General features: G+C 35.9%; 1 protein-coding gene across 1 annotated transcript in view; it reads left to right on the plus strand.

Annotated features, from left to right (window-relative positions):
- Positions 1–13,729, plus strand: part of LOC112905007 — a 133,559-nt gene that overhangs the window by 85,502 nt on the left and 34,328 nt on the right. Inside the window, exon 3 of the mRNA XM_025976494.1 lies at positions 779–957. Within this exon, the coding sequence (XP_025832279.1) occupies positions 779–957 (179 nt within the window). The remainder of the gene's footprint in view (positions 1–778; positions 958–13,729) is intronic.

Raw genomic sequence — 13,729 nt, forward strand, 5'->3', positions numbered from 1 at the left:
GGTCTTAGGAGATCGGCTAGAACTGTACAGTACTAGACGAAAATGTTTAGCAATTTCTTAAAACAAAAATGTATACAAATTAACAATAGAAAACAAAGCAAAAGTTTTATAGCTGTATAGAACGTTAAGTTAATTCACTTGTTATTATTTTTGGCTAAATATGCCTTTAAATAAAGCATATTCCTAAATTTTAAAGAGGCAGTTTAAATAATTTTGCAAATGGTACTGTACACTTTTGTCTAGATCTCGCTCGATGATCGGTGGAGAAATGAGCTCCGCAGAGAAATATGATTGAATTTCGAATTATGCTACGGCGCATCTTAATAAAGGGAAGGGGCATATCTCTAACTTCCTGAAACGAACAGTAATTTTCTTTTTATTACTTTATTTTGATTTTAGAATTACTGAAAATGATTTAAGCATATTGAGTTTGTAGACGTTCTATGACTGTTGAATAAAATATCAGTAATTAAAAATTATTTTCTGCTATTTAGTTCGATTTGCTATTAAAGCGTGTTTTTTAGTTTTTTTAACTATAATGTATTTTAATATTTACTGACAGAACATGATGCTTATACCTGTAATATGCATAGTGCTCCAAAGTGTTGACCTTTATCATGACCTTTTATCTTGAATTTCATTTAATTATTCTGTCATACATACTTCCTAAACCAACTTAGCATTTTATAAATGTAGCAACGGGAATTGTATCTATAAAATTCTAAAACTGTATAAATTTCCGATAAGTAGATCAATATTTTTTTTTTTTGATTTATAGGGGATTCTCTGTAGTGGTTCCAAAAGTAGCTGTGCCAGGAAAAACTACGGCCGTTTTCGTAACCCTTCAGGGTGAATCAATTACCACCGAAAGGCCCTTCAACATTACCCTGCGACTGACTCAAAATCAATCTGAAGACGGAGGCGGAAGATCTATAGAAGCGACGCAAACTATCACAAGTGAGTACATTTTAAATTAATTTCTAGAAAATCTTACAAGCCTTAGGCACTGCCAATCAATTACTTATTTACTTACTAGAACATCAAAGTAAATAGCTTTGATAAGAAAGTTAACTTGAAAACATTGTCAAATACCGTAAAAATTCTGAGAGACTGCCGTTGCGTTATCCAATGTATACGAATCAATCAAAGAAGTAATGGTCCTGTTCGTTACTGATATTTACTACTCAAAGTGATGTGCTCGCGAATGCTCAAAATTAATAAATAATTAATAATAATAAACCAATGGCAACAGCATGTCGCCTACAGAGAATACAATAGAAGTTGTTCCCGAAAATTATAGGCAATTAATTTCATATGCATACCATTCAGCTTATTTTCCTGTTAGACATAACTAGAGGTACCTAGTGTAAAAGATAATAAATTGGATCACACACACGTACCAGGTATACATATAATAATGCGCTAATGGTTATAGTTACATGTAGTTACGTTTGCAACGAAAACTTGTGCAGCTATCTCTTCTGATAATATGACTCCCTGAATAAACAAACTATTAAAACGTCTACTTCGGGAATGAGAATAACTGTCCAGGAATCTCATCGCGGTTAATATATATGTGGTATACTTCGTTTACTTTCTGTAGCGATGTGACCTTCAGTTTGACCGGCGCAAAGTAGAAAAGAACAGCACTAGGCCAGAAAAGGAAGGAGACAACTCTCGGCCAAACTCTTAACCGGTGAGGAGCGTATAATCCGTACAGTACTGCACGGAAAAGTTGACCATTTTATCCACTACAATTTCATTGCTCAAATGTGCTGTTATTGGTACCATTTACTAGTGAAAATATCAACGAGATGTTTGTTTATATTTGAAGACATATTAAAGGATTTAACGCTTGTTTTCGACTCGTATTACTATTCATGATTCAACAAAACTATTGGCAGGTACTGTATGAAGAAGTATGTTTAATGAACAAGAAGCGAGAGTATAACGAGCTTTTTTCTCCCTACCTACGATTTTGCCAGCGCGCATCCAAGACATTGGAAGGGGCTCGTCGCTAGAGAAAGTAAATGAAATATAGTATGTGTTGCAACAGATCTTTGCTTTCACTTCTGCAATTGCGGAAGTTCCGTATACATTCCCACATCTATTTCTGCATCTGGTTCCGCATTTTTATAATGGAAGCTTATCGGATCTTAACTAACTCTTATTTCTCTTTCTGAAAATCAATGTATCAGTACAATAAAACAAGTTGTAAAAATTTATTATTTTTATCTATTGACTGAACGTGACCATTTTCAAAACACAATTTAAACGGAATTGTTTGTTGGTAGCGATTCCACTACATTGTGAACATATTATCAATCGCTTATGTTTATGAAATATTAGAGACAATGTACAGCGCTATAGCTGGCATATTTTATGTTTTGAGGAAAATGACCTTTGAATACAGTATTTCTTGTAATTTGCCGCCCGTGGGTGATGTACCCCTGCCTACGGGGGGCATTGCTTTTTATTGTGGGCTTCTGTAATAGTTTAGGACCTAAATCTACTTTCAAGTATTTTATGTGTTAATATTTCCCAAATTCTATTCTCTTATTAAATTCATTATTACTATATGACTTTTCGAGAAAGTAATTTTCACATAATTTCTACGGTACCTATACTTTTTTTTCAGTGTAGAGTGTTTTTCCGCTTTCGCATGTGCTTTTGTTTCCGCTTTCGCAAAAATTTACTATTTACTTGTGTTTCCGTTATGAGACTTCCGTTGCATCACTAGTGTATACCATCGAAAACGATACCCATCCGCCCAAATTTGAATAGATTCAACTGTCGCTCAGTAAAATACCTGCTTGGGTTTTTTATTTTCCAATATCCACTTCATCCAATAAGAGTTATCTATTTATTTAGTAAAAATATGCAAAAAACAAAATTTCACATTCATTGAGTTTACTTTTTATTGACTTGGCTCTTTACCTATTACGTCGCAGTGGAGAAGAAACAGCAAAACCGAGAAAATTCGCAGGGTTTCTAATTAATCTGAAAGCAATTCAGAAGAAGTTACTCTCCTCTAACGAGAAAACTAAGGAAAATTTATGATAACACAATTTCTCCTTTATTGGTTCTTTCTTCGGAAAGGCGACCCGAACGGTCCGGGAATCGAAATTAAGTGGAAATCAAGTTTGAATATCTTCTACGTCTTCGGAGACCAAAGGCAATTTTTCAGACGAAAGTCCCGCCTCGGGAGACTTATTTATTGAATGCATCCAAGTACGTATACACACACATTTATTCGCGTAGAAGCACCAAATTCGATAAAGGTACTTCGATTTTATTTTATTTTTAAACACTTATCGCACCATCAAGCCAACAGGAAAATTTCAAACTCATCCAAACGCGAGAAACTATAATGGGTCACATTTTTCGCACTTTACTGTTACTGACATCTGACCCAATTTGAAATTATTATTAAGTGAAGCAACTTACAGAAGAAAATATAAGGAAAGCAGTTAGACAAGGATGCATACTGTCACCGCTACCTTTTAATGTATACATCGAAGACGCGATCAACACCATTAAAGACAGTCCGACTATAGGGACAGATATAAAGGGGCAAAAGATGAGTATGTTTAGATTTGCAGATGATATCGCAGTATTAACATCTAGCAAGGAGGAGCTAGAGAGTTTTAAATAAAATGGAAGCGGTATTGACAAAACAGTATTCTATGAAAATAAATAAAAGTAAAACTAAAATATTGGTATGCAAAGGAAGAAAAAGTAGGAAAAGAGCGAATGTAAAGATAAAAAGAAATTGGATGGTGGGCGCGCGCAAAGAAAAGGTTAGAAGCGTTCGAAATGTGGTGTTACAGGCGAATGATGAGGATACCGTGGATATAGAAGGTTAGAAATGAAGAGGTATTGGAAAGAATAGGAGAACAGAGGACTCTATGGAAGTGAATAAAAAATAGGCGAGATAGGTGGGTAGGACACCTTCTCTGGCATGAAGGTCTAGCCAGAGATATATTAGAGGCAGAAATGGGAGTTAAGCTGAATAGAGGCAGACCAAGATTAGATTGCTGTTCGCAAATAGTTAAGGATGAGGGATGTTCTATTCTTAGGTAAATGCGAAAATTAGCTCAGAATAGGAAAGAATCGAGGTGCGTGTCCAACCGGTCTTAGAACTGACGACCCTTATGATGATGAAGTGAAGCTAAATTAGTTTTGTGTCACAAATGATAAACCAAAATACACAAAAATGTCTATCACAGGAAGACATCCCGGAGATATTTTCCAAGAACGATGATTGATCTTTATTTCAACTAAGTAGTGATCTAAAAGAACAAGAAAATACTTATAACTTCGAATAATTACTGGACTAACAGCCTATGCTTGAGTGGTGGAGAAGGGGGACAATTTTTGTCTAAAATTTTGTAATATTATCACATTAAATACAAAATGTTACACGATGGATACATATCAGTGGTAAATTATCAGAGAACGAGGAAAGGTGTTATACGTAAAACATTTCTTCCTTCTGTATCTTTCCCACTAACTGCAATCGATTACTAAGTAACTCTTAACTGTTCTGCAAGCTCTTCTGGAGTCTGACAGATTTTCGTCCAGCAAAACGTTGTGGTTAATTTTTTTTTACTGACCTAGGACGTGAATCGTCCTGAAGACTGAAATTTCCATTAGGAAATTTTGCAAAGCCGTTTTTACTGTAGAATGAATCACAGAATGTTCACTATACGTCGAATTAATCAATTGAGATAGAGTCAAAATTTATTTTGTTATAATAACGAAAGTTTTATGATAAATTTATTATAAAATTGATATATTGTTTAAACACCTGTATATATTTCCTAAACATGTAAATGGGCATTTGCCTGTACTTATATTGAAAATAAAAAATAAAATTCCATAGCTTAAGTAGCATTGTTTTTATTAGGAAACGGAAGACGGGTCGACAGCTTCTATTTAAATGACTGAAACGATTCAAACTTATACCATAAAAACAGCAATAACTGAACAGCGAAGGAATGTACTTTTTAATGCCTCGTAGTGGGATTTTGTAGTTTTTCGGAAATGATAATAGACAAGAGTGGTGGTGATGATGCCTTATTCCAAGCCATTTTTTGTAAAATCCTTCACATAATACATGAAATTTAAAAAATATTGGACTACATTATTTGTCTCCTTTTTAATTATTATATTTATCGACAAGTGTTAAGCAAATACAGCAATGTATGAGGGTTAATAAAATGTCAAACCTTAAGCTTTTACGAAGGCTGGTTTTTGGGAAGATCGGACATATGAGTGGTCCCATCAGTAGTTCCATTTTCCTTTTGAGGAAGGGAATCTTATAACATGAATTCTAGTGTAAATAATTACCAGATATTGAGGTTACTTGTATTTAATGAACCCTATACACTGAACAATCTCCTAAATAAGTTTTCATCCATCTTCGTAAATTAGTTTTCTATTATGTAATACAAAGTTTGTGATGTTTTCATTATGTACATAGATAAAAGTGTAACTCAATTGAACCGTGGTCGTAAATAAATCCGATGAAACTTATACGCTCTCCAGAGAGAGCCCAACTTAGCGTAAAACTAATCCAGGAGACGATGCGACGTTTCGGTTAACTAATTCCATAAAACTGCATTCTGCTCACAGAGCGGGTTCACGTCTAGCGCTAGCTGTGGTCAATCAGGTGGAAGAAAATTGTTCACCGTAGAACGAACGTATACACTGGGAGACAGTAGAAAATACTCACGATCACTCGCATCGATATATAAGGTCTGCTCAAAAAGTATCGCGAATTTTGTGTTTTCAAAAATGATTCAAAATATCTATTTTGTTACCTTCAAAGTAATCCCCACCAAATATTATACACTTGGGCCAATATTTTTTTTTTCAATCCTCGAAACACTTCACTTGTTATCTTCTTATTCAACTCCTCCTTCGTTGCCGTCTTTATCTCCTCAATCGTAACGTAGTGTCTCCCTTTCATGGGCCTCTTCAGTTTCGGGAACAAGAAAAAATCACCGGGGGCTAAATCTCGGGAATGCAGTAGCAGTGGCACTATTAGTGTGTTATTTTTGGCCAAAAATTCACGCACAAGCAACGATGTATGAGCAGGGGCGTTATCATGCTGCAAAAGCCGATTTTTGTTATTTCACAAATCCAGGCGTTTCTGGCGGATTGCTTCTCGCATATTGCGCATAACTTGCAGGTAATGTTCATCATTGACCGTTCTATTATGTGGCAAGAACTCATGATGCACTACGCCCCTGCAATCGAAGAAAACTGTAAGCAAAACCTTCACATTCGACCTAACTTAACGCGCTTTGTTCGGGCTTGGCCCGTGGGGCAGCTTCATTTGGGATGATTGAGCGTCATAACCATAAACCCATGATTCGTCACCAGTTATGACCCTTTGGAGCAAATTTGGGTCTTCGCGGACAGAGTCCAACAGCTCCTTAGCAATGTTAATAGGATGCTGTTTTTGGTCGAAATTGAGCAATTTTGGTACGAATTTCGCCGCAACCCGTCTCATGCAAAATCATTGGTAAAAATCGAATGGCAGGATCCAATCGATATGTTTAGATCTTCAGCAACTTCTCTAATGGTGACTCAACGATTGACCAATACTGTTTTGGATATTCTAGTTTAAGGGAAGTGCGAAGATTAGCTGAGGATGGGGAAAAGTGGAGTTGCGTGTCTAACCAGTCTTAGGATTGATGACCTTATGATGCAGAAAAATTGTTACGATTTATAAACGAGCATCATAATCATCATCACAACAGTGACAATACCATGTTCGGGGATGAATTAGCTTCTTGTTACTATGAGGGTGTTTGGGAAACTCAAGAGTCGTGAATAAAACTAACGTGTAATCGTATTAATTATATCCTTTTTTATTTTATCTTGGGAAGTGAAGAGAACCTTTCAATGCGTTATACTTCGCTATGTTTAGATCCTCAGCAACTTCTCTAATGGTGACTCAACGATTGACCAATACTGTTTTCTTCACTTCATCAATGTTTTTGTCTGTTGTTGACGTGCTCGGGCGTCCGACCGCTCTTCGTCGTTCACATCTTCTCGGCCCTCTGAGAACATTTTGTACCACCGATAAATGTTGCTTCGGTCTAAGGTAGCTTCACTATATGTCATAGTTGACATTCGGAATCAGTCGGCGCACTTAATTTTGTTTTTCACACAAAATTTAATACAGATTCTTTGATCCATTTGTCGGAGTAGGCAAAAATTGAAGACGAGCCAAAACACATGCAAGTAATGCAGCTGTCAATAATTAACTGAACATTCAACATGGGCCAGCTTGTCGGTATAACTGAGAGAGATGAGTACCAACATAATGCTACAAATAAATCGAAGATCGAATATACGTAACCCGCGGAAATTGAACAAACCTCGTAGCTTTATCTACTTTTCCATCTCGCGATCAGCAAAAGCTATACCCGTACCTACATATACCTATAACAAACGTTAGTTCACTGCATTCCAATCGACATATAAAGATTTCAGTTTGTGCGCAATCCGTATCTAACACTTTAGACTATGGAGCTATAAAGTTCGCTACATTTCATTTCGATTTCGTTCCCAAACAGTTGGAAGTTCCGCACTACTCCAGAGATGCAATACCTGGCGAAAAATATTAACTTCTTGGAAAATTTTTACCATATGGACTTTCTCAACGTGACGATTATCAGAAAAATCATAGAAATTATAGGTATGTTTGTAACGTACTTTAAAACGTTTTATTGTACCGTAAAGCTTTCTGATTGTTTATCAAATTTGGACAACTTCAAGGACGATTAATTCCAAAGGAACAATGTCGAGTCCTTGGGTATCATACCAAAAGATCATTTTTAAGTTTCTGAATATCATGAGAAGGATTTCCACACAATGCATAGGTCCTCAAGTCGACTTCTGCGGTTTATGACTCTGTTTTATTCTTTCGTTCTGCAAACGGCACGAGTGCTTTAAAAATTCAGAAGTGCGCATTGTGGGGAACTGACTGAGCTCATTGAGTCATCATTCTTACGTGCAAACATTTAATAAACGTCTTGTGGCAGTCGTGAGGCAGAGGGAAAGAAAAACGCGAAGCAGTTTCGTCGCATATTGAAATACGGAATTTGGAATATATGTATGTGCATGAAAAGTATACATTCTCGAATGATAGATAGCTAAGGAGCCAAAAAATATACAGGGTAGGTATTCCGTAAATACCTAATATTTCAATTTTAAATTGAGCATTTTCTTAAATTTCGTCAAAGAAAAATAAGATTTTTCTTTTATGATTATGGAAACATTAGAACTTTCCATGGTAGATGCTTATTTATAATTTTAGACAAAAATGTTTCCAAACTTAGCCATATTAGGAGGTCTCAAAAGAGAAGCCGTCACCGCACGGCTTCATNATTATGTTGAGAAATAAAAAAAAAAAATTTTTAAAAACCTTGTTTTTCTTGGTCAGGCCGGAAACTTATCAATCCACCCTCGTAGATCAACAATTGACCACACAAAATATAAACCTGGAAGGACCACTGTATGTCGATTAGAAAGATTCGTACTGTATAATACGTTTAATAATCCTATACATACACACTAATTCACTAAAACTAATATTACTTGCTACTCAAAAAGATGCTTGTTACTTGTTTGATAGTCTGAATTGATCTTATGTCATTGATAATCTAAAAGTGTTTTTGTATCTTAAAACTATACACACCTCGGTCACTACCCTCAACTGCAGGTAGGAAGATAAGTATGAACACTCTGTAATAGATTATTTTAAAATACTTATCTGCTATTTTAGTCCTTTTAATAAAGTACCTATCTAATTGGTAAATTAATTAAAAACTATCACGTACCTGTTGCACCTAGATACACATATAAATTTATTGCGCAAAGGCAAAACGAACAAAGAACGCATCATTTTGAAGATTTTAACTTAATCGACGCGACTCGCGACCGTCCTGCTGTAAAAGTTAAAGGAATACTAAGCTTTTCAAGGTTTTAACTTAACATAAAAATGAGAGCAATATACATTAAGTTGTCTATTGAAAGAAAGAGACAGACTCGTTATTACTTACGATTTGTGCGATAGCAATCGCGTCAGTTCGGGTCGTATAGAGAACACTCATGTTTTGCTATAAATAACGATTATGATAATAATAATAAAAAGACGAAAAAAGCTCTAATGAAAAAGATGAAATACATTTAACCGCTATCGTTAGTAATGATAAATTTCCGTAAAACACACAATGTGTAGGTACGATGAACAAATAATCATGCAAAAAGAAATTTTACATTTTCATATTACAAATGTAGGAGATATCGTAAGTCGATATTTTGCGAACAGTTAGTAGGTAATTCCTGTCATTCAGCCGGGTTTGATTCTTGGATTCACATAAAAATTTTATAGAGAAAAGCTCTTTCAGCTTTTCCGGAATTTTTCAATTATTAGGGTAATTTCTCCAAATTTTCTTTCCTGAGAAACCTTTTTCAGACTAACACGAATATCTTATAGGAAAATTAGCCTAGTCAAAATGGAATTTATTTTTGTTGAAATATCCCAGTCTTCTACTTGTTCTCTCTGGTCAAAACAATCCTTTTATTTTGTTAATGGTTATCATAAAATAGTACCGAAAACCTCAGAAAATTATCAATGGAATGTAAACAGTGATCGCAAATAAATAGACCCCTGAATTACATACTTTATCAGCAACATCATTACAATGATTATTTCTTACATTTCTTTGTATTCATATTCAAGAGATGGAAATGGAAGCGCTATTGACGAAACAGTATGGTCTGAAAATAAATAAAAGTAAAACAAAAATGTTGGTATGCAAAGGAAGAAAAAGTATGGAAATAGTAAATAGGAATAGTAAAAGGTAGGAGACGAAAAATTAGAGGAGGTCGCTGATTTTCGGTATCTAGGAAGTCAGATGAGATAGAAGAAGCAGTAGAGATATAAAACAACGGATAGCGCATGGTTGAGTCACCTTTAATAAAAAGAAGTCACTTCATGTCCGGGAATGATTAATTTAGAAATTCAAAGAATATTGAACGTGAACGGTGCGTGCGGAGGAAAAGAAAGGGTTAGAAGCGGTCAAAATGTGGTACTAGAGACGAATGAAGAGGATACCGTAGATAGAGAAGATTAGAAATGGGGAGGTGTTAGAAGAAGCAGACGAACAGAGGGCACAATGGAAGTCAATAAGAAAAAGGCAAAATGTGTGGGTTGGTAGAATAACTTCTCAGGCTTGAAGGACTAGTTAGAGATATAGAAGCAGAAACAGAAGTTAGGAAGAGTAGAGGTAGAGCCAGATTAGATTACTGTTTACAAATAGTGAAGGATGTGGGATGTTCTAGTTTTTGGAAAATGGGATGATTATCTCAGGATAGAAAAGAGTGGAGGTGCTTGTCCAACCAATTTTAGGACTGATGGCTCTATAATGATGATGATGATATGCACTATATCTGATCAGTACCCCCGGAAAAATTAAGCGAGAAGAAGGTTTGTAAAAAGGAAGTAGAATGGGCCATCTGGCACCATTCAGTGATATACATAAACTTAAGGTTAATCACCATTCCGACAGCCCCAAGTGCTCCGACAATGACAACGACGACGAGCATTTCCGTGATTACGCTAGTGCATTCCCATTAGACCATCTATATGGGACCGCCATTACCTCTAATTTTTCATGTGCATACATTGGTTTTTGTTTGATATTTTCCCACTCAACTAATTTTTGTATTTTGTAGTAATAGTTTGCCAATCGAATGCTAACGAGTGGAGATTACTACTAATCATTAGGTACAACTGACTTGTCTACGTATCAGCTGTCACGAACAGGCATCTGTGTCTCGACAGTTGACGCTGTTCTTAATCATTGTTGGCTTTTTAACTGGGATACTTTTTCTAGCCTAGTCTAGCCTCCAAATGCTACCTTTTAATATTCCGGAATACTGATTAGACATGGTGTGTAGAACATCCATTTAAAGAACTATACCATTTAAGCGAATCAGAGTTTCTCCACAAAAACGGACACTCAAAGGGTTCCATCAATTGAAAAGTTTAAGAAACGCATAGAACTTCATGGAACCAAGGAAAACTTTTACCACACTTATCTAATCTACAGTTCATAAGGTAACCATAACCTCATCATGATGCGTAGGTAAAGAGAAAGACACGCCCACGACAACACTCACTTCGTTCGTATCGAACTTACCCACGAGAAGATTTACTTAAAATTACTCATAATAGAACTTTCTGAAGTTGTTAAAACAAGTCGCTAACTACAATAGATATTAACAACCGTCGTATATCTTTGCTTGCCTGCTTACTTTCACAGCCGTCTTTATCCTCGTACCTAATTCACTAACGGAAACAACTCTGTTCTCTTAATGGCAACGAAAACTTAGAGCATGAACGATGATGAGGTCTAGTAGCTAAGGAAAACCGATGCTATATATACCTATGCATGTTCCGTGGCCTTTTCAGAAGGAGCGCCCTTTAACAAGCAACTAAAATTATATCCTCTGGCCTCGTTTTCAATGACATGTGAACCTTAATTTCAATCAGAGCTAGTTAGCAACTGAGACGACGGCAAAACTTTGACTAATTAGGTATCGCATCCTAACAGTCGCTCGTTAGTAATTGTTATCAACATAATAGAAACAGCTTCGTAGTTTCGTTGGCCCGAGTTTCTAAAATCAGTTACAGTTTTGAAACAGCAAAACAAAAAAGAACACGTCATGACGCCTTAATTTTACGAAATAGTGTTCCCCACCCCAGATTGACCCCCCCCCACCCAATAATCCCTCTCCCTCCCAAATGCATATGTTCTCCGATTGGGATGAAAAACGACATTAGGCCTTGACAGAGTATGACGATTGCGATTTCAAAAAAACTATTGACCGCGCTGTTTTACAAGATGTCTGTCATGTGTAGCCATTTCATTCAAATTAAACCCATTCAGATGAAAACCGATATCTGGCCTCGGCGGAGTGTGGCGGTTGCGATTTATAAAATTTCTTGAATTCCACCATTTTACAAAATGACTGTCACGCGGTGTAATTTCAGTTGAAATAAACCGATTGGGATAAATAACGATATTTGGCGTTGGCATAATGTGGTGATTGCAATTTTCGAACAATTTTTTGGGTTCCGCCAATTTACAAAATGTGGGACCCAAATATGATAATTGTATCAATATAAAATCCAGCCAATCTGGTATATTGGTGAGAAACGTGCCGAGGGATGAGTGGCAAGAAGGTAGCTAAAAATATCATGTTGCGTAAGATATATTAAATACCTATTATGTATCTTGATCACTATCACTGTTTATTAAGCTATATATAGACTAAAAACAAAAAAATAAATTATAGTTTAAAAAAACTAAAAAACACGTCTAAACAGCAAATCGACTAAAAAGCAGAAACTAATTTTTAATTACTGATATTTTATTCAACAGCTATAGAAAGTCTACTAACTCAATATACTTCAATCATGTTCAATAATTCTAAATTAAAAATAAAGTGACAAAAAGAAAATTAATTTCATTGTAAAAAAAAGAGTGGGTCCCTTGATATTGATTGTTGTAAATATATTAGTAGTATTTATTCGTAAAAGTAGAGTTATTATAAGAATATAAAAAAAAAGCATTCCACGCTTTTTTTACAATGAAAATACAGTACATTTCAATTTGTTGGAATTGTGACCTTGAAGAAATATGCGCGAAGATAGAAAGAATACACATTAGGCGTGAGCAAGACAGAAATAGTTGGAACAAGCTTGAACGAGCAGAGCTCTCGATGGGCNGAGCAGGGGCGTTATCATGCTGCAAAAGCCGATTTTTGTTATTTCACAAATCCAGGCGTTTCTGGCGGATTGCTTCTCGCATATTGCGCATAACTTGCAGGTAATGTTCATCATTGACCGTTCTATTATGTGGCAAGAACTCATGATGCACTACGCCCCTGCAATCGAAGAAAACTGTAAGCAAAACCTTCACATTCGACCTAACTTAACGCGCTTTGTTCGGGCTTGGCCCGTGGGGCAGCTTCATTTGGGATGATTGAGCGTCATAACCATAAACCCATGATTCGTCACCAGTTATGACCCTTTGGAGCAAATTTGGGTCTTCGCGGACAGAGTCCAACAGCTCCTTAGCAATGTTAATAGGATGCTGTTTTTGGTCGAAATTGAGCAATTTTGGTACGAATTTCGCCGCAACCCGTCTCATGCAAAATCATTGGTAAAAATCGAATGGCAGGATCCAATCGATATGTTTAGATCTTCAGCAACTTCTCTAATGGTGACTCAACGATTGACCAATACTGTTTTGGATATTCTAGTTTAAGGGAAGTGCGAAGATTAGCTGAGGATGGGGAAAAGTGGAGTTGCGTGTCTAACCAGTCTTAGGATTGATGACCTTATGATGCAGAAAAATTGTTACGATTTATAAACGAGCATCATAATCATCATCACAACAGTGACAATACCATGTTCGGGGATGAATTAGCTTCTTGTTACTATGAGGGTGTTTGGGAAACTCAAGAGTCGTGAATAAAACTAACGTGTAATCGTATTAATTATATCCTTTTTTATTTTATCTTGGGAAGTGAAGAGAACCTTTCAATGCGTTATACTTCGCTATGTTTAGATCCTCAGCAACTTCTCTAATGGTGACTCAACGATTGACCAATACTGTTTTCTTCACTTCATCAATGT

Source organism: Agrilus planipennis, unplaced genomic scaffold (genome assembly GCF_000699045.2).
Source record: "Agrilus planipennis isolate EAB-ADULT unplaced genomic scaffold, Apla_2.0 scaffold21, whole genome shotgun sequence".
Classification (NCBI taxonomy): Eukaryota; Metazoa; Arthropoda; class Insecta; order Coleoptera; family Buprestidae; genus Agrilus; species Agrilus planipennis.